The 22,706-nt window shown below is 43.6% G+C and overlaps 1 protein-coding gene across 8 annotated transcripts in view; it reads right to left on the bottom strand.

The window, feature by feature from the left end:
• LSAMP (limbic system associated membrane protein) overlaps nt 1-22,706 on the bottom strand; it is an 889,023-nt gene that overhangs the window by 150,462 nt on the left and 715,855 nt on the right. For all 8 annotated transcript variants that reach the window (XM_054002813.1, XM_054002791.1, XM_054002799.1 and 5 more), the window contains one exon: nt 13,680-13,912. In XM_054002813.1, the coding sequence (XP_053858788.1) occupies nt 13,680-13,912 (233 nt within the window). The remainder of the gene's footprint in view (nt 1-13,679; nt 13,913-22,706) is intronic.

The raw sequence follows: 22,706 nt of genomic DNA on the forward strand, positions 1-22,706 counted from the left end.
CAGCTTTTTTCTTCTCTTCCCTTTCTCTCTTCCTCACAGACTTCTAACACAGTTAATAAAAAATTTATTGGGGCAATGAAATAAACACCCATTTGATTTGATCTGGGAGCCAAAGAGAGGAGTTTCTGCTGTTCAGGTGTAGACTCGAGGGTTTCTGTCAGAAACGTGCCCACAAACCCAATATGAATAGATAAATGGAGATGGAGAGGTGTTTGGGGGTGTTTTTTTGGAAGGTGGAAAGTTTGTTGGGTTTTTTTAAGGGAGTGGAAAGGCCTGGGAGACCAGACCACAGTGTGTCCTTGAACATGAGGAAGAAGAGGATTACACTGTGAAAGCCATAGAAAATAATGAACTTTGAAGCACCAGACACATGGCAGCACCCAGCACTAATATGAAACAGGTACTGCATCTCCTGAGAACTGCATGTGCAAGCCAATAAATACCTGGAGTTACTTTTTTAAATCCTATATAGTTTTACCTTCAGGGAGAAGAAAGAAGATGGTAAGAAAGCACTTAGGTCTAACACTAGTGACATCTCAAAGGAGTTCAAGGACTAGAGAGATGGGGCAGCAGGAAATCTGGGAGAAAAATTAAGTACCCTGGAACACTTTGGGCTAGAATAGCAATACTCATCTTGTGGAAAATTTAGCCTGTGCCTCAGGCTGTGCTGAGCTGGTGGCAGAAAGTGCAGAAATCTTTTCAGGGGAGTCCCTTACTCTCTGGCTCAGCGGGAAAGAGCAGGCAGGAGTATCCAATCAAGGAGATTGCAACCTTTCACTGGGAGAACTTGTATGAATTTATGTCAGGCTTATAGAAAGAGATTTGGAGGGGAATGGAGCTGCCCTTTGCAAGGACAGGTAAATATGTCAGGGATTATAACTGAAAGCATTGTCCAGTAAAGAACAGATTATAGAGTAAACCAAAATGTATTGTTATACTATTTAATGTCACACAGTGCAGGTTATGGCAAGAGGAATAGGCAAGACCTGTCAGTGCAGCTGAGAACACAGACTGTGGGTAATGACAGAGTCTACAGAGCTAGTATTTTACATGGTTTCATCTTTCCTGCGTAGACATACAAGGTGGATTCATGCCACCAAATTTTAGACATTGAAAATTTTGCTGTGTAAATCTAAATTAGGCATTTACATTCTGCTTGTAGTCCAAAGTAAAAGAGACTTCTGGGGGATGATCTTTCACATTATCTCAAGGCAGACAGCAGAAAGAGTAAGATGCCACCTTCTCACAACAGACTACAGATGAGGGCCAGATGACTAGTTTAGATTTGTGTTAGTAGCACTCAGACGTCTAAGATTAAGTGTGATGAATCTCAGCTGCAGTGCACCACTTCTGTTTGCAAGACGAAGCGTCCATACGAACAAGAGATGCAACACCTTCAGAGAGTCCCACTTAAAATACTAAGTGACAGATGTTTATCTCTGGGCTTGGGTTTTAGTCCTGTCCCCGATAGGATGCCTGTACAATTTATGTTGCAGAGCAACACAACCCCCTGGATTTGTTAAAAAGAGATAAAGCTTTAACGACCTTGAATGGCAAAGCCTATACTGCCAATGTGGTTTGTTCTCTTTTGCTCCAGAGAACAAGACACAGTCTCTTGTTTTTGCTCCAGTCCTTGGACTACTATGGATACAAACCATGAGATCACTCTCGGGCTCTTTCCCAGAATGAACAAGTGCATCCCTTCTCAGAGAAAGAGCAGGCACAGCTGATACGGACAGCAGACTCCAGACAGGAAGATGATGCCAAGTTCAGCTTCCTCAACCAGTGAAAGTCCTCCAACACCAACCCCACAGACCCTGGGCTTTCAAATCCCTTCATACATTCTTGTGCCACAGAACACACACTGGCTTCATGTTATAAAAGCACCAGACTGTCAGACTGTGTCCCAGCCCTTGCTTTATTTCAGGTACTTCTAATCAGAAAATATAATAAACTAAAAAACCAAAAAAGAAGCATGTCTCAGGGACACAGGGTCACCACAGGGAGCACAGAGGAGACCAGCCCTCCCCACTGGTCCCCAATGTAGTGGGGACATATTCTATCCATTCCAAAAGGTAATGTCATCAAGTAGCACAAACACGAGGCAGTCTATGCTGTCTCAGTTGGAGTCCAGGGTTTTCCCTGATACTATCCACACAGGATGTACAGGCAAAACCAAAGTGTCTACCTGAATTATGAAGGTGGTCCACAGGCTTTACACAGCTATAAATATTCTCCTGGAAACCAAATATGCCATGAATTATGTGAAATATATTCACAATAGTTAACACAGTAGGAAAAGCAGTCACTGCCACCCTGTTAACACTCCCTTCAAACAGGATCATGAGGGGTGATATCCCTATGAATTTTGGTTCTTAACCTCATTTTGTAGGCCAACAAGTGGATTAATCTTTCAGGTAAAATTGTGAATTGGAAGCTCTATGCAATCATAATCCCTAAAATCATAGCTGGATTTGTATAATCAAGGTCATAAGGCTTCTACCTTGCACAGTCTGTTCTGTAGCTATCTGGGGAGATTTATCGTACTTATTCCCAAAGACTTTTTTCTTTTTTTTTTTTTTTTTTTTTTTATTCAAAACAGGAACATACCCAAAAAGTCACATTCCCATCAGTCTAACAAGGGGACAATCATTTTGAAGAGACTCTCCAGAATACAGCTGCTGCTGCAGCACCTGCGTGAGGGCCATGTGGAATTGAGGCTTAGGATCTTGCTTCTTGGCTTCTCTCCCTGCAAAAGGCTCCTTACTCTTTTACTTTGTCTGTCTGCACTTAACACATTAATGGCATACTTGCTGTATACCAAAGCTGAGAGCTGATCCTCCCAGTTAACAAAACCTGAGGAGATGTCCCAGTCACTCTCTGACTCAGAGTACAGTTTACAGTCCTCTAGCCCTAATATAGAACATCTTCTGGTGGCATATCTCTGGTCTCCTTGCTGGGAATTTTCTCAAAGCACCAGACAGTTGTATCAACCTCTCTTATGACCAAGCCAGCCATGGCCAGATGCCCCAGGCCCACCACATCACCTGCATCCTATGCAGAGCTGAGTATCCACATGGCCAGACAGTGTGAAAACAAACTCACTGGTCCTGTAGCCTGAATGTCTCACAAACTGAGGGCACCTAAAGGTGAGATGCCATTATGTTCAAATCTTTACACCATGACAGTCCTTTTGATAGTAAAAGACTTTTAAAATCACGGGGATTTGGGGAGTTAGAAGGAAAATTAAGCTTAGTAGGCCCTGGGAAGATACCCTGGGAAAATATAGGCCTTGTACTTGCTAGAACTGCACCTGTGTAGCTAGTATATGATAAATAGTATCATTGTTAGATGTGATGATTGGATATAATTACTGTTTAATCGTAAGAATAATCATGAGAAACTGTGGTCAGGGGTTTGAGAAAGATCACGAGAAACTCATGCTTGAATAAAGTCAATGTATACAATAGAACAATATAAGTTTAATAATTAATATGTAAGTTATATAATGATAGAATATAAAATATTCAGCTTGAAAGCCATGTCGGAGTCAGATTTGGGTCTGTACCCCTGATTCCCAGAGCTCTACAATAAAAGCACCTGCATATAATCATATTCTGTGATTATGTGTGTTCCTGAATGCTAATACTTTCTCCACACATTCAAAGGGAGTGTCTCCTTAACTTATTAAAGGCAAAATTTTCTTATACTGCTGATAGAAAAGACACAGAAAGGAATAAAGAAGATAATAAATAGGCTGCCAGAGGCCAAATTTACGCACCCCAAAATTAATGAAACATTCCAATTAAACTATTTGCCCTAAATTAAAACTTATCACCAAAATCCAATTCTTGTTTCATGAAAGAGGACTTCCCTAGTAATCTTTATTTTTTTTTCTCCACAGATTTTTTTAAAGGTAACCTTCCTGGAATGGGGAAAAAATGCACTTTTAGTCTACTTTTCTGTTTGAGGAGCACCAAAAGTTTTATTTTTGAAGAAAAGTTCTTCATTCTTATATGTGTCCACATAATAAAGACATTTCCTAGAAGACTTTACGAAAGACTGTTGACACACAAGATCATGCAATCAAATAGACTAGGTAAGGGAAATCTGATACATGAATATAGAGGGAAATTTAAAAGCAGCATCACTGAAGCCTGACTTTTGATATCAGAACTAAGAAAGCTCGCAACCCTCATTTGGGGGTTTCCAAAGGCCCTTTCAGGAAAAGGGGGGCAGACAAATGATGGCACTCCCAATGCATTTTTGAGAAACAATGGGATCTTGCAGACTTTCACACACCACTATGACTTCTCAAGCAGGGCTTGGCTCCTGCTACCAGAGTGCTGTTCACTGATAGCCTGAGCCTGGTAGAGACCCAGAACTGCCAGCAAGAGTGGCCATGTGCTTGTGCACCCTTGGACTGCTAACACCAACCTTTGTTCCCTTCCCAGGAACAATCTTTTTCTTTCCTATTTTCTTCTGGAGATGAACAGTTTTTAACCTAATATTTTTTTTTTTTTTAAAGGACATTTTCAAAAGCTGTGGCTGGGTTTTGAGAAAGTGTTCTCTGTCTGAATAATCTGTAAATGGAAGCCACATGTCTAAGTATCTGTTTCCTTTTTGTCTGTTTTGTTGTACGCACATTTGGCAAGTTATTTTTCCCCTCTAACTATCACATCTTGGGCTTTGTTAAATGAAACTGCTATTCTGTTATTTTCTTGGTGTTTTTCTTATTCCCAAGCAGCCAACTACTGACATTTTAGCAGCTATATAGGAAATGTGATATTAAGTAATTATTTTCTCAGAGTATTTCTTCACTTTCTGGTGAGTAAGGAGCTGGTACTGGGGTAGCAATTTCAATGTTTCTTAAGATAAAAACAAGAGCTGGAGCTCTTAAAAAACCATCAAAATCCAAACCCTGAAAACCTATTACCTAATATGATTTATCATTCATTGTTTTTGTGGAAAGCAGCAAGAGGCTTATCCTACATGGCACAGCCTGCATACACACTGAAAGGACAGACCACAGATCCATTCAGGAGTGATGAGGGCCAGCACTGGATAGAGATAAATGCTAGAACAGTTACCGTGGGTCAGCTGGGGTCAAGCTGCACCATGGAGACACAAGGATGTGCTACTAGGCACAGCACAGAGAGCATGCACACTTGCTTTTCCCCACTCTCATTTTAGAAACACCATCTCCTTATTCCCTTCTCCAAACTGACGATTTCCTTATTTCCATAATTAATTCATATTAAAGAATAAAATTGAAAGCTTTTAAGGTAGGAAAGAAATGTGCTTCTTTCTATAAGACTTGATGTTGGTTTTGAACTGCTGGCTGAATTTAGGTTTATTTTACAATCTGTTTCTAGCCAATTACAATTTCAAATGAAATCTTGGCTCCAGGGGAGCAAAATTCCCTTTAATTTCAGTGGAATCTAGATTTTGATCCAGGTTCTCATCCACTAACAAATAGCTATGATGACTGTAGACCGTAACACAGCAGCCAAAACCAAAGAACATGGGCTGGTGGACCCCAGGAATCTGGAATTTCATCCCATGTGGAGTTTCGAGCATGGCAGATTTGCAGCATTGACTCAACTGGAACTGATGAAATAAGAAAAACAGGCAAAAGGAATACACTGTTCCACGAATGTTGGAATTGCAAGGCCTGGGTTACCACAGCTGTGTGCCCTAGGTCCTGTTGCCCCCTACCTTCAGACCTCTTGACTGGTTTTAGTCAAGGGGGCACCTGTGGACAGTAAAGCTACATAAAAGTTTGATCTGAGTCAGAGAAATATGGAATATGATTAACTTTAGCTATCACCCACATTGCAAGTAAAGAGACAAACTGACCCTAAAGTTTCTAATGGAGACTAGCTATAAATCTTTTCTTATTATTTTGGGTTAGAAATCCAAAGCTTCAAATCAAATATTTTTGAGAATTTTTTTTAAACATATTTTTGCTATTTTTCAAGCTACTAAGCAGTTACAGGCCTGCCATGTAAAATGAATAAGATATTTATTCCTGATTTTACCAATAGCTCTTTTCTGCAAAGAAATCTCAAGAGGATGTGGCAAAAAAAAATTATTTACTCACTACTGAAAAGTCACTGGCCATCATGGAGGGAACAGGCAAGGGGAATCTATGATTTAGGACATCCAAGGAGACATACCTTTTTGTGGACCAATTAGGTCAAATTTCAAGGCTCGCAACAAGTCAAGGCAACTGTTGTGCTACCACGGCCCTTTTTTTTAAGCAGTGGGAGCAGGAATACACTTGGCTTTAAAATGTGTACTCTCACAGCTAATGGTTATTTGTGCTCTCTCCAGGGTTAGCAGCCTTGGTGGTGGGACTAAGTTCTTTCTGTGTAAGGAGCTGAGAGAAAAATATTGTCCCTACTCCCCTGTCTTACAGTCCAAGCTAAGACTTTGGACTGCAGACTGAGTCCATCACACTGAGAAATAACATGGCAAAACCTTTCAAAGCACTGTGTGAATCTAGAATCAGCTGATCAGACAAAATCACACAATACCACTCTGAAGAGTCCAGTCAGCTAAGCTGATTTATATCACTAAGGAGTTGGACTGTTGTATCAAGATCCTTCCTCCCAGCCACAGGAAAGTATTCCATGTGTTTTGTGCTATACTTCTTTCTCCAAAATGAGGAAGCATTTTTTGAAGTATTCCATTTTTGTCTCCTGCCTGCACCTGCAAAGCCAGCACCAAAATATTCCCAGAAAAACCTCCTGATTTATGCACTAAGAAGTGCTAAGCTCCAACCAATATTACAGAGCCAAAGCCTAAGCTACATCATATCGTTCTAACCATACCTGGAGATAAGAAAATGGAAGTTGAGAGGCGTCAGGGCACCGTGGGGATGCAATAAAAATAGATGGGGAGTGAAAGGAAATTCTATGGTAACTTATGAAACACCAGGTGCCTTTTCCTGCATTTTATGAGTTTACCAAAACAAAGCAGCACAAAAAAATCTAGAAAAACTACCACCAATACTATTGTGTGCCTGACATTCTGGAATTACTTTTCTGTTAGAAATGTATGGTCCATGGTAATAGCAAAAGTGGTGCAGCAAGATCTTACATACTTCAGTTGCCCAAGATTATTCCTTGCTCTCTCAGCTTATTTTCCCCACCAAACTGCTGTCACTTCTTTCCAAGTGTACTGGACTTCTCACTTCCAGTTCCTGTAATAACCTGAATTTATTTCCTCCCTTCAATATTTGCTTTCTCCTCCCCCACCATTCAAAAAAAAAAAAAGATCTTTCTTCCTTCCAACCAGAAAATTCATATTCCCATGTTATCTCATTATTCTTTGCAACAGCATGCCAAACACACGGTCATTTTCCCATTGGCACTATGTCCCGAAAAAGACAAAGTGGTCTGTGCTTGCTCTTACCTACTGCACGCTCCCTGGAATGAAAAACGCTACAGTGTTAGTGCTCAGAAAGATCCCTCCGATTTCTGGGCTCTGCGCCCACAAAGCAGGGAAGCCAACATTTCTCAGAGAACAGCATCTGACTCCAACATCCTTGCTGTCTAGCTAGCAAAGGAAAAATAGCTTCAGCTCTCTTCAAACTGCTCTGCTTCCAGAGCTGGCCAAAGAGGTGGGAAGGCCAGGAATGCCACGAGAAGGTGGGCTTCCACCACAGATCTGCTGAGCTCAAGACCAGCCCTGCTCCAGTCTCTCAGCAATCCACCACAAGCAATGAACAGCCACCAATGCTGTATTCTGGCAGGAATAAACACCAGTGAGAATTGACAGAAAGAGGTGAGGAAAGGCTAAAATGATGCATGGCTCCAAAAGGACTTCTCAGACTGGGCTCTTCCCTGCAGCCAGGGAGCCAGGGGAGAGACAATGACATTTCCACAGGTCAATCTGTCTGATGAATTTTGGATGGGTACTTAAGGATGAACTGGACTGGGCCTTGTCTTCTCACTTATGACAAAGGGAGTCCAAGACAACCCACAGCAATAGTATCATCTACATTTTGTCAAAGAACCTCATTCTGCATCAGGTGCCAAGCTAGTGACTGCCAGAAATTACCTCCACTTGATACCTGACTTCAGGCTCCTAGAAAACATACTCTTGTGCCTTGCATCAGTTCTGCTTAGAAATCTTTCTCACAATCCCAAAGTCCAAAGCATTACCTTTCCCTATTGCTGTCCTCAGAAATGAGGACAAAGGCCGGGCATATCACAGAACCACAGAGTTGCTTAGGTTTGAAAACGCCTCTAAGATCATCGAGTTAAGCCAGCACAGCCAAGCCCACCATTAAACCATGTGCCTAAGTGCCACATCTACACATCTTTTGAATTCCTCCAGGGATGGCGGACAACGCCCTCCCGCATCAGCCCTAGACCCAGCTCTAACCAAGGGCCTTGCTGGCAGAGCAGTTTGTGCTGGGGAAGCCAGACTGGCCTCAGCTGCCTGTCTGGGTAAAGGATCTCTCTGTGCTGTACCAGTCACCAGCACAAAGTCTAATTTCAGGAGAGTGGACTGAGAGGGTGCACAGCTAATCCACTCATAGAGGTAATAATAAACTCTCTATGGTTAAATCCCAGCAACAACAAATATATCTTTATATCATGTTGAAACAATGACCAGTGAGTCTGAATCTTTGCAAGGAAGGAGCACCACAAAGGTAATTCATAATGGAGAAAGGGTACACTCTGTACTTCTTTTCACACACTGATACCTATCAGTTAGAAAGAAAACTGTAGGATTTGGCCTTAGCTGCTATGCACTTGACTTTGGGTTTGTGATTAGGGCTGGCCAGTAAACAACACTCCTCTTTGTGAATATTTGCTGCTGACATTTCCAAATTTGTTTTTGTTTTGCCAAAATGACAAAGCCCTTAGTAATTTTTTTTTCCATGACATGAACATTAAACCAGGGGAAAGCCCAGAGTCTTTACAATCAATAACTGGGAATCACAAGAAATGTTACTGAGTCTGCAGGAATCCCAAGCTGTGAGTGAAAATGTGAATGTGGAGCTCTTCATACCTCAGCTGAGTATGGTTAGATTTTAGATGGGCTGTGGTCATGCTATACCTTTTTGTCTTCATAATTTTGACCAGAAAAAGCACCTCAGACCTGTAAAACCTTCCTGATTAAATTTTAATCAAATTCAAAAACAATGGAATGTTTTTGTTTCATTGAAAAGTTACAATTACTGCCATTCACAATGATGCCTATATGGACAGCAACAATTTTCCTCCTAGTCGAGTTACTCCTCCAGATTGACTTGGATAGGCCTAGGTCTTTATTGCAGAAATGTTTAAATCCCATGCATGCCAAGATCTCTGTGCCCTTGTGCCTGTCATCCTGATGAGACAAATAAGGACCATAGGAATTTGTCCACTGTTATCTAAAGCCTGAGAAAGGCTTGAGGATATAGTACTAAAAGAACAAGAACCCAAGGTAATGCTGGGAAAGGAGCAGCCACTGTGTCCCTGTTATGACCCAATTCTCCTGGAACAAGTCACTCAGCATACTGGAACAAATGATTAAATATCCCATTTATAAACACTGAGAGAATAATAATGGAGTAAAGGGGAAAAAAAGCAATGTACTTTTGGCAAACACATATCATGCCATCCAGGCCTCATTTCCCTTTTCTTGTAGGATAGCTGGCATAACAGATAGATAATGCAGAAGCAATATGTGTGATTATGTGATATATCTTGACTTCAAAAGACCTGACAGTCTTCAACAAGCTAAGAGAACACGGTGGATGTTAAATCTCCATCAGGATGCTTCAAAGAGCTGCAATCAACAGATCCCTCTCCACCAAGGATGAAGAGTTTAGTGGGCTGCTGCCATAGTCTGCTTTTGTGTCCTGATCTCTTCAATACTTTAATTAACACCTTCATGATGGAACAGAAACAAGGCACCTGACTTTTGTCAATGACACTACACTGGGGGCAGTTGCAAGTGTTTTGGAGTCCAGGATCCTAAGTAAACTGAAGTGGTCTCCATGGAGAGACCAACCAGATGGTATCCAACAGCAGCGAGCACAAAGCAGTATTCTCAGGGAGGGGGGAAAAACAATTAATGTTCAAATACAAAAGTAAAGGATGAGCTGCAGACCAGTAAGAGAGGATCAGAAAGGCAGAAAGACTAAATTAGTGAAAGCAGTGAGGCACTCATATAAAAAAGGTAAATTTCATTTCATTCTGGGGTTAGGTAAGTGAAATGTGATATGCAAAACACAGCTGATACTTGTATCTGCATGACTGAATCCTGAACTGGAACTCTTGTTTTGGTTTTGGACAGTACATTTAAAGAAAACATGTAGACAAATCAAACAGTAGTGAAATATATATGCTGCAGGGGTTGAAAAAATATGACCTCTGGAAAGCAGTGAGCCTGTTAAGCTGCACTAGAGATCTCTGAGACACAGAAATTGAGGGGTTTTAGGCAGATAAAAGGCAGTTTTGAGGAAGAGGAGAAATAACCACTGTGTGTCTTGGAAGGCCCAGAAATAATTGGCAGCAAAATCAATTCAGATCATATGTTAATAAAAGCTTTCCAAATGCAAGAAGAGTGAAATAATGGACATGCACCAGCTATGCAGGCACATTTTCAAAAAATACATGTATGGGGCAGCCACTGTAGAGCTGATCTTGTCTCACTGCATGGGGAAGGACCAGACCATCTCTTGCAGGTCCTTTCAAGTGTTTACTCTTTTGATGCCAGCAGAAATAACTGGAGTAGTAAACAGAAAGCTTTACAACTGGCCATTATACCCAAATGAAGCAGCTCAAAATGTTTGAGTGAGGTGGTGGCTCAGGGCAGTCTCTTGATGCATTCACCCCAGTGGAGAGAGCACCTGGTAGCAACTCAGCTGGGCAGGGACAGCCACCTCCAAGAAAGCTGATTTTCTCAAGGCTGGAAAGGACCTGATCCTAGAATGCAACTCCACTAGACTGCAGTGATCTAAACACAGAAAGCATTCAGGATACAGTGAAGCCTGCCTACTTCAGCTGGCATTGTGGACATGGAGTGGTCTCCAGTTTTAAGGGATCCAACGGCACTCTAGGATCTGCCTACCCACTTATTAGTCTCTGATATAGCTATCCTATTTGTGTCTAGGGGTAATAGAAGTTGTGGTCTCACAGGGGTTAGACAGATGAGGGAGTCAAACTGGGAGAGAATAAGGATTTGTCTTTGGTAGTGGGACACAGAAATATCTGTGACAACACTGAGTGAGAGGAATAGGAAGCCTGGACATGGCCCTAAACCAACCATCATCTCCAGGGCAGGAGCAGCTGTCATTGCAGTATCTTTCACTGGCAAATCCAGGCATGAACCATGTGCACAAAGCTAGCAACGAGTCTCTGATCCTGGTTTGTTTTTATTTTCCTGAGCTTGTTCAAAGGAGATCACTGACCATCATTCCAGAAATTCTTCTCCCAGATTACCAAGCAGACCAGTTGACCACTCTGTCATTTAATGTTTTAGTAGCTGTATTTTCTTTTATTTATTTATTTTAACGTTTGGGATGCCCAGAGCTTCAAATTGCCTATGTTTTGAAATGTATGAACACAAAAACAAGAGAAGTAAATAAACTACATAAAATAAATAAAACTAAATAGTTTAGCATGACTCAATATCCAAACTCCTTTAATTTGTACTAGTAGCAGGCTATTTTTCAGGCAGACAACCTGCAAATCTTAGAAAAATCAATATAAAAAGTATAAAAATCTATCTTAGCGATCAATATGAGAAAATAATACTCAGAAACTATAGGGATTATTTTCTAACATACATTATTTTGTACTGAATTAATTTTATTAGTTAAGATTATTTTTAAAACATGTTTAAAATGAGACAAACTTTTCCAAATCGGAAAGGATTTTGTATTTATATTTTCCTTCAACTTTTATTTCCAGATTAAATTTAGTTAAAAAAAATTAAAGCTATGAGTTTTACCTAATTACAGGATTATACAGTGAGCACAATATCACAATGGGTCTTTTATTAAATCTGTGGCAGGTGTTAGAACAAAGATTACCCACAGATACCTTATTTACAGGCATTTGGAGTTTAGGAGTGTCAAAACCTAAATTTCCTTATTCTCAGAAAGGTGGCAGTAGTTCAGAGCCAGATACCCATGTACTTAAGTGAAAGCAAAGCTAGAGAACTCAATATTGCTGCTTAGGCCCATATCTAATAGGCACAAATAAAATTAATAATACATAAGCACGGCTCTAGAATTCATTTATCCCTATATTTTTCTTGACAGGTAAATGGAAATTGTGTGCTGTGAGATTTCACCAGCAATAAACCACCTACAGAGGGCTGGCTCAGCTCTGCTGTAGCGAGCAGGGAGGCAGGGTACACCTCCAGGGCTGGGGAATGCATTTCATGCAGCAAGCACTAAGCCAAGCCAGGAGAGCTGCTCTGTGTGCAGATGTGGGTCACTCTTTGTGCTCCTGGGGGAGGATTCTGGGCAAGAAAACCAACCAGGAGCCTTCTGGCTCACTACACCTGTGTGTAAAGCATCACCTCTAACCACACATCCAGACTTCACCTTGCAGATAAACACTTAGGATGCTACTTAGCCCCCCAGTTTGCCAAGTAGTGCCAGCAAGAGGAAAAGTCCCTTCCTGCATGCATTCATAATCAGAGTGATTAAAAAACTTGCTATGGGAAATGAAATCTGCAGCCTTATGGGTTACTAGACAAATCAGGAGAAACAACAAATTCCTGGCTGAAGGATAATATAGAAGTTGAACATATCTGTAATATGTATCAAACATATTCATACATATCTATCACCTAAGCTGCTCTGTAAATATTTTAGATAAATAGGCAGATAGACAAAATGGCATGAAGATTTAAAGCAAAACTAAACAAAACTGGGTAAACTCATTTGTTTGGTGTTCTGTTCTGGATAGGATGGAACAAGAGGAAACTCACTAATGACCTTACCAATAATTGGTGAACCCTTTAATTTGTTTACTCTCTGTTATGCCATAAATGCAGGCAAGATAGCTGCAGACAGATAAGACAATACTGGTTTGCCTGTTTCCAGTTCCTTATAACACACACAGGAGAAGGGCAGCTAAAAAAGGAAAGGGCAACGTAAGGTATATGGCAGGTCCCTCAGGTGCCAGGTTTCACACATGCCTAGTGATGGTGCACCCTGCAAACCAATAACCCAGCATGGAAAAACTCACAGGAAAATTAATTCCTTAGCCTGGCAAAGAGCTGACTATGGAAGGCCAAAAAACACAGCACAGTAGCTTGTTGACACAAGAAAAAAGAAAGCAAACCTGAGGAAGGAGGAGGAGAAAAAAACAGAGGGCTCTCTGGGAAGAGATAAGGCACAATGTTCTGAAAAGTGTCACTATAAACAAATGCTTTCCCATCAGTGCCAAACAACCAGAGCTAGGAGCCAGGTTTGCATTATATTACAATATGGCTTGGTGTCACTGGTGTCCCCTGCTCTGTCACCACTTTTAAAAGGACAAACTGACAGCAGAGTAAAACCATGCTATGCCACAGTGGAAGGGAAGAGTCCAGCTGGCTCCTGTGTAAACATAAGGGACACACAGGCTACTGACTCTCGAGTTTCTCTTAAAAAAATAGAGCTCCCTCCACTCACTGTGTTTTTTGCTCTTTGCTCTCCTATCAGGCACATTGCTTACCTTGCACGATCAAGTAAACCTGGGAAGTCTTGGGATGATGCTGCGTCTGCACTGAACACGTATAGGACCCCTCATCGTAGACATCCACTTTCTGGATCCGCAGGCTATATTCCAGGGGGTTTCTCTTCTCCAGCTCTACTCGAGGGTCCAGGGACCACTTGTCCTCTCCAGCAAAAATGATGCCGGAACGATTTAACCAGGCCACCTTGGAGCTTCTGTCTTCTACATAACACCTGCAGAGGATGAGACAGGTAAGGGGGAAATTAACAACCCTCTCCATCACCTCCCTTTTGTTCCTTCTCTTTACTGCTTTGCTGAGAAACTTCACACCACACTCCTGCCTTGCCAGTGAACCATAGAATCTTCTCATCATTATTGTCCCATGGACAAGTACTTAACAATTTAACTCTATTGAAGAGTTTCAGGAAACTTTGGTTCATAAACCCATGGGATTTGGGGCAGACATGTCTCTTGTTCTCTCCTCCTTTTGCCTGTGGCCTACCAAAAATTAATTTGGAAGGTCACAAGAGATCTTGATCACCAAATCCCTTCCAACACTGCCAGTGAGAAAGGTTGGAAGTAACTCTTCCCATGCTTCCCTTTCACCTTCAAAAAGTTGAGTATACAATAAATAAACCCCCAGACCCCTTCCAGCCTGGAGGGCAAAGGTTCAGGGCTTCAGCTTTGTCAGCTCAGGGCGCAGCTCCTCCATCCCTCAGTTTCAGCAGCACAAGGGGAGGAAACTATAGTGTATCTCCCATCTACATACTTCTGGCAAAAAAATTATTTTGTGGAGTTATTTCATTGTTCAAACATCACCCTCCTAATACATACACACACACACTTACTGATGCACATCTGCTTGTTTGTGCAGGCAAGTACAGATTTCAGGCTGAAAACGAGAGGCTGTAGGAGTGTCACTGTCATCCCTGTGACACACACAGCATGTCCTGTGAACATCTCAGGTGGAAGGAGGAATGACAGCTAGGGGTGGCAAGCAGAGGAGCAGCCGGAGGACCAGAAACTGCCAGAGTCCTGACTGCCAACCTTCCCAAGTCAGAGGACAAACTAACCACGTTGCAACTGTAACTTGACAAGTATTTTGTTTCTTGATGGAGAGCAGAGTAGGTGCTGTGAAGACAAATGCATTTTTGGCAAAGGCACCTGCTCTGTACCACTTCCCACCACCAGAAGGAGACTTGCACAGAAAAGATGAGGAGCTGCCACTGAGGAGACACGTCCTGCTCGCTCTCAGCTGTACCTCATTCAAGAGGACCAGGGCTGAAGAAGACAGGCAGACGTAACTCCTCTTTCAGCCTGGCAGCTGCACCCCAAGGGCTGGGCTCTGACAGGCTGAGAGCAGGCTTGCCCTGCTGCAGCTCACATCACATTAGCTCTGCAGATAAACAGGGAAGCTCAGTCTCCAGAGCTGTTGCTCCTTCACGTCTCAGAGCTCTGCCCACAGTGTCCTAACATCCAAATAACCCAGCACCTCTTGCCACTGCTATTACAGAATCACAGAATAGGTAAAGTTGGAAGGGACCACAGTGAGGTTGTATGGTCAAACCAACCTGCTTGAGCAGGGTCTTCCTAGATCACATTGCACAGGATTGTGCCCTATTCACCACTATTCATGCATATGTTGTATTTGAAGGAAGAAAGAGAGGGGATAAATATTATTGCTTCAAGATAAGACAAGTATTTGACAGTAGGCTTTCATACAGCCTTTTAGCATGAGTCAGACATTTTCCAAGTTCCTCTATTTGAATGCATTTCATTCAAGGCTGCTGCAGCTGACTTCCCTTGTGATGTGACCCCACCATTATGGCTGAATCCTCACACCCACTCCATTTTGGCAAGCCCATGAGTGCTGTCCAAATTGTTCTGGGGTTACTTGTGGGCAGGAGGAAAGCCAAGCTGTGTGGGCATCCATGGGAGCTATGCCATGCTGCTGGCCAAGCTGTAAGCAGCTCTGTCTGATCTGACAAACATTTGTTTTAGAGAGCAGCCCAACAGATCCTGTCCTTTACTGATGATGTCCAGGGTAGTGAGAATTTGGCCCTCAGGCCAGAACCCACCCTCCTGGCCAGGCAGGCACTTGTCCCTGAGGTGAACTCTCAGGTGTGATCTGAGCTTTTTTCAAAAAGCTACCCTTTGTCAAAAAGAAGGATGCAGGGGAACCTGTGAGCAGTCACTTACAGGTAGAAACCAGCACCACTATGATGAGGCATTGCTCCAGTTCCATTGGCCAACTCAGGCAGTAATCCCCAGTCATGGAAGGTGAAAGCCAGGACCCAGGGAGTGCAGTGTGCTCCAGGGCTGGGAGCAGTGGCCCTGTAGGAACACCCAGACTGCCTCCAGAGCTGGCTGCCCTAGGGTCAAGAGCCCTCTTGCAAACTCAAGAGTTGTAACAGCACCAAGAATCAGGGGTCAGGTATTTTGGTAGTGAAAAGCTAAGCAGATTAACAGTGGAAGCTGAAGTCAGTGGGAACTGAAGTTTCTCAGTCACTTCTGAAAATCCCCCTGAACAGCTATAAGTGCTGCTGGACTCCAGCAGATCCATGGCACCACACCATCCCCACCAGGCTGCTTTCCCATCCCCACCAGGCTACAGTGAGCACTCAGCAGTTCTGCCCTGCCCTGATCATTATAACTCTCTGGGGTAGCAAATATGCCCCTTTGTGGTGTCTTGTCATTAACAGTTCAACGGTGTGTTCTGAACAAAGCCTTGTCCTTTTGCTCCTGTGGGTAGGTTTCAACCAGAGACCCTCCCTCCTCTCCCTGGAAGAGAAAATGTGTCATAACCTGTCTTACGTGCATCCAGGTCAGCCCTAGGACAGTGCTCAGTAGCTACAGGCAGGCAACCTTGCAACTGCCCCTGAAAAAAGTTAGCAGGTGCTACCAAAATAAGGAAAGGATAGGAAAGAGGACAAACAAAAAAGGAAAATGGGAGGAGTAAGTGAAATGGATTTGAGCCCTCTGTTCACCATACCTGTTCCTCTCAAGCTGCCAGGGAAAATCAATGTACAAATGTGGAAATTCCAAGTCCTGGCATGCTCTGAACATGCATCCACGTGGGTGATGCATCTCAGTATGTCTGTCTGCACACATACACACACCCTCTTAGTTTGCCACCCAGCTGAATGGATCACGCTTTAATAAGAATTTATGGTGATGATTTTCACAGTGTAATAAGTGCTAATTCAATACTAATAGAATATTAAATGGCATGTTAACTGACATTTTAACTGCAAAGCAATAGGAGCATGGCATCAGCCAGATATCAATGGACTCTTATTGTTCACTAATAATCAATAATCAAGTTCACAGAGACAGTCAAACGCTTTTCATGAGACTTATTGGAAGCATTACTATCAGCCTCAGTGAAAGCTAATAAACGATTTGTGATCCATGCATTATTCTTTTCCTCATGGTTGCAGGTATGATTTCTTGACATTTCTGATGTGGCTAACGAGAGGACCAGTGAATGGTGATGGGCATGCCTTGCATGATCACTGTAAGAACCTGCAAACTGTTGATCTTGCACCATTTCAAACCACAGACACAGAAGGACAAAAGATCTTGCTGCCATACCCCATTAGTCCTTGTAAACAAACACAGCCAAGTTCAGCACCTGAAGTTTTTGAGCAACAGTTGAATGTGGAGAAAGAAACCCAGGTCGTCCTTGCACTCCTCCCCCAGTCTCATTTTCCCCACATGTAAATGCAGACAATGGGGCTGAGCTGTGCTATAGGAGGGAGGGGATGGGGTGATGCTTTTCTGCAGGAGAATGATTTTGAACCTTCAGCAGGAACCATTACCTTGGACGGGATAGAGGGCTGCCCACCAGCATTCCTGGTTGCTGGATTTCGTGGCGGGCTGGGACATCTGGCAGCAAGGGGAGGGCAGGAGCAAGGCAAGGGGAGGGCAGGAGCAAGTCCTGCTGCTTGTCCTCCCTCCTCCATCATCTGCCAGTCTAGCACGCAGCACTGGGCCAAAGCAGCGCTCCTGCAAACCTGCCTTTGTAAGTTCCGAGGAACACTCCATCTGCAGAGAGAAGTATTTTTCCCCCCCTTCTTCAAAGTATTTGGGCTTGTTCCTATTGATGGGTGAGAGAGCGAATGATGAAACGGAGAGTGACGCTTAGGCATCCACATCTCCTACCCCTGCGAGGCAAGCCTGGAGATTTCACCACCCATCCTGCCTCACTCCAGCCTTGGTGCTTTGATTCCCAGCGCCCGTGACTCCTGCTGCTCCTCTGGCAGAGGCAGCACCACTCAGCGCATTGATTTCCCAGCGTGTTGCTGTAACACTCATCGTAGTTTATGTTGTGCCTGTCACCCCAGCAGCTCTCGGCCCTAAGCTTTCCACCCTCTCTCTCCCCGGCGAACAGATGGGCCCCGCTGCTGGGAGGCGGCATTGGCCTGGAAAGCTCCAGCACGGCTTCCCCAGGCTGTCGGCAGCCACTGCCAGGCTTGGGCCGCACGGGCTGAGCAGGAGGATGCGGCAGGACCGGGATCTCAGGAATGGGCTTCCCATTCTGCCCCAGAGAAAGTAGCACAGCAGCTACAGCCTAGGCTGTGGAGATGGAGTGGGGGTATTTCATCCCTTTGCAAAGGGATGGATTATATTTAGAGCCTAGAGTGATGAAAAGGCAAGAAGGAAGCCCTTCAGGGCCTGGTGAAGCTGCTGTTTAAATGATTGCTTTAACATGGAGATTTTACAGCATTATCAATGATGTATTGGGTTGCACTGAAGCTGGGATAATTATTTTGGGTTCTTAAATTGTTGTTGTAATTCCAATTTTTTTTCTTTTTTTTTTTTTTTTTTTTTTTTTTTTTTTTTTTTTAATAGCAGACCCAAACCCACAATTCTTTGCCAGAATCTCACTAGTGAGAAGAAGCAACCTGCTAGGATTAATGAAAAATGCTGTACCGCTTTGCCCGCAAGCCACAGCTCTTACCTCATTTTGGGGAAAAATAAATGAATATTGAGTTTATGGACTCAACATTCAACATTTTCTGCTCTCTTTCTCCAAAGTATGTTATGGTGACAGCTCTGTGCCACAATTCCCACACTCCTCTTTAATCATCTTTTCTCTGTTAACCCTTTGATCATCTCTTCTGTAAGACTATCTCTGTGCATCAGGCCAAAACTCAGCAGCCTGCTGCACACACAGTTAAGCACCCAAACCCCACCCCACTGCACTCATTGAGGGACGTGCTGCCCTTTTGCCAGAGGATGACACAACCCACCCTGCATCAGATCTCCTGCCTTCACCTCAGCTCTGTGATGAGCCCGCTCTAATCTTCTCACTTCACACACACTCTTACAAGATTCAGCTAACAACTTCCCCCACTGCCCTCTACCCACAGCAGCAAAACGGCAAGAGGGAAAAGAGAGAGGGATCAAACACGGCTCATTCAGCACAAAACAAAGTCAGCTCCTGGCTGCCAGCTCCACACATGCAAGACAAATTCTCTGTTGTGTTGCAAAGTATGATCCTGGAAAGCTAATGCGGTGGTTAAACACAGCCTTGCTCCCAGCCTGAGGAAGAAAGTTCAAGAACAAATCATGCTCATGCTGTTTCATCTTGTCTCCTCAAGCTCTTCAGTCCTTCCCTGCCTGGCAAGCAAGGACTAGGACACAGCCATGGTCAGCCAGCAAGAGTCCAGCCTCTCCACAATGCCCTGGCAGGGGTACGGGCAGCAAGGGCTAAGACAGACCACAGACATGCCAGCCCTGACCTCCCAGGCAGGGCTTTCAGGGAAGAGTCCAGCCAGGCTCCACAATGCCACTGCAGTGCTGAATCCTGCCAATATCTCAAAAGCAATGCAGTGCTGCCACTGCAGTCCCCACTGGAGGAGTACAGTGGCAGAGCACAGAGGAGTACAGAGTCTGGAGGAGCAATGTGGGAGCTGTTGGCCCTGGGCGCTTCCTACTGCTCTGGGTCAGGCTCCCCTCAGCAGGAGAAGCTACAGAAGACACCCACAGCTGAACGTATCTCCACCTCTCCGAAGGCAAGGCCCCTTAAGTGCATGGCACTATCATGGGAGATCATATCAACCGAGCATCTGAAACCTCCTTTCAGTCAAGCACCAAAAGCCTCATTTTGCTGAATTTGAATGCAAATGGGCATCAGTTGTTGCTCAAAATTCTCCTCCCTACTGCTACTGCTCTTCTCTTTCCCCAGCCTGGTACAGCTGTTGCTCTTCTCCTTATGTGCCATGATACACAGCGGGGTCACTGTTTGAGAGTGGAAGCTGTGCCACAGCAGGATGGATTTCCAAAATGTGGCATAAATAGCTCCTGAGTAACCACTGCCAGCATGATAACACAGGCCCTCGGAGGGATTTAGAAAACTACTGCTTAAACCCAGTCCTGTGCTGGAAAACTGGCAGGAGGGGGAAACTGCTGCATCTGTTCAGCCCATGCTTTCTCTCAGCTGTATTATGCTGTGACCTTGGTCGTCACACCTGTCGGCAGCTCCCTGGGTATTTCAGCACTCAGGTGACAATTTTTGGCCATCCACCTATTGGGAGGGTGCATGACTGAAAAGATGCCTGCACTTCTGTTCATCCTCTTTAGTAAATTGCCACTTTAGGAGTGTAAGGCTAGGATGGACTTACCAGGTCATGAAGCCCCAGCCTCTGCCAGCACAGCCAGCTGTACTTTATCATCTTTTTCCAAGATGTACCTCATTCCTACTTTAGCCTAGTGTGTTTGATGGGGGAATATCTCCTCCTGCTTTGCAGGTCAGACTGCTCGAAGTCTTTCTGTTCTGCTGATTAAAACCTTTTCTTTTTTTTTTCTAACTCTAAGTGTAGATTTATTCATACCTGGCTTATATCCATTTCCTCTCATGCCAACACCATCTTTTAGCTTAAAGAGCTCTTCTCTTTCCCGGGTGTTTATCTTTCACTGTGTTCAGAGAGAGCAATCATATTCCCTCCCAGCCTTCATTTTTGCTGGATTCAACAAGCCAAGCTCTCCTGGTTTCTTCTTATATGATAGATCCTCCATTGCCCTAAACATCCCAGTAGCCCCTCTCAGCACCTGATCCAGCCTGAATTCCTCTTTTGTGACCAGCATTTGTACCCAGTTTTCTAGAAAAGGAGTCCCCAGTGCCTTGTACAGAAGCATTTCTGTCTCACTGTCTCTCCCATCAACTCTTTCTAATGAAAGAAAAAAAATTGCAACCAGAAAATATGAGCATCAGTGCAGAACTGCTCATGTGCTGTAAACATCCTTGTCTCTCAGTCCATGTGGTATGCATGGAAAATGAAACCCAAGGGAATTTACAAAAAATACACGGGCCTAAAAAGACAGCTAGCTGCCCTGGCTCGCACTAGCAGACACACAGCTGGTCTCACATGGGTTTTCTTTCTGTTAAAATGACTGTTTAAGAGTAGAGGTTCCTGTTTTGTAGGGAAAAAAAGACAAACTCACAACAGAAATCAAGCCCAAATACAGCGATTTTTATGCCAGTACTCTCAAAGGGTGGATGTAACTATATCAGAATAAGAGAACTTATACTGGCATGATTTATTGCTCTTCCCATCTGTCGGGGTTCGGTATACCTGCATAAACAACTTCAGTCCACATCCACTCCAGCAGAGGTACCTTCTTAAACATATCAATATGAGCTGCTATAAGCTTAACTCCATCCCAGCCATATCCCAGCACAGTTTAAAATTTTGAAATACAGAAAAACCTCAGAGCGAGACCTACCACCACAATACCATCTTTTCTTATAACCCACCATACCCAGGAAATGCCCTCCATTTCTTTACAGCATAGTCAGGAAATCCTTGGACAGGTCTTTTCCCATTCCAAGGCATGTTTCTAGAATGACTGACTGCAGTCTTAGGCCTCCTGCCAGAGGAGACTTGCTCCCCACGTGTGCACAGGGGGATGAACTGCTCTCTGGCTGACGCTTGCAGAAATGCCAAATGCTCAGACAGCTCGCATCAGGGTCTTGCACTAAAATCAGTCAGGAGGTTCAGGCTGCTGAGGAAACAGACCCTGAGCTCCCTGTTTCCCTTTTGGGTTAGCTGAGGACTTGCCACTGTTCCTTTTCGGTCCAGCCAGAAACCTGGCTCTGCTCTTGATCCAGAATCACTAGGCAATGCTCATCAGCTATTGATCACTTGGCCTTAGTGAAATATCCACTACGAATGTATGCCTTGCTCTGCTGTCCATAGCTTCCTTTAGCATCCCAGGGCTCCTTCACTATCAAAAGGGGGAGCCAGGGAATAGCAGAGCTGATGCAGAATGGCAATGGGGAACATTGCCTGATGATTTGCCTTTTTGTTGCTCTGCACTTACACTGAGGATTCTGTGCTTTTGTGATCACTAAGACATGGCCTGAGATTTAAAAAGTATCTGGGGTCACTTAGGAACAGAAGTTCATCAAAAGACAATGATAATTAGTCCCTTATGTGAACTGGGTATTGGCTGTTATGCCAAATTTGTAAATAAACTGGAAACTAAACTTCTGGCAGGTCTCTGCACCATTATGACTTTTTTTCTGTTTTGGGGATACACCAAAAATGAGAATAGGAGCACTAATAAGGCACCCATACAGACTATAAGTCCCTTTAGTTTCCTTCATGGACTTCAGCTATGGAAATCACCTATTTCTTCTACCTGAACCCCCAGTGACTTGTAGGTAACTTCTATGTGATCACCACTAGGTAACTCCAGAAAAGCTAATCAATTTTTTTCCCTTGAATTTATTCTAGTAAAAAATAATAATGAAAATGCCACAAAAAGGGGAAAATGAGTTTCAGAGATGTGATCTCCTTCTCTGACTGGAGGGGAAGGAGGGTTTCACCGGGAAGTCCACGTGACTCTATATCTGGTAATTATCCAGCCACAGAGGGAAACTGAAACGTTCTGTGCTGTTGCAGAGAATGACAGCACCTGGAGCTCCAGCACCCAGATAAAAAGCAGAGAGACAATCAGGCAGATGGAGAAAGGCAATGCTACATCATGGGCTGGCAAGCAGAGGGAAGAGAAAAAATG

Source organism: Vidua macroura, chromosome 2, assembly GCF_024509145.1.
Source record: "Vidua macroura isolate BioBank_ID:100142 chromosome 2, ASM2450914v1, whole genome shotgun sequence".
Taxonomy (NCBI): domain Eukaryota; kingdom Metazoa; phylum Chordata; class Aves; order Passeriformes; family Viduidae; genus Vidua; species Vidua macroura.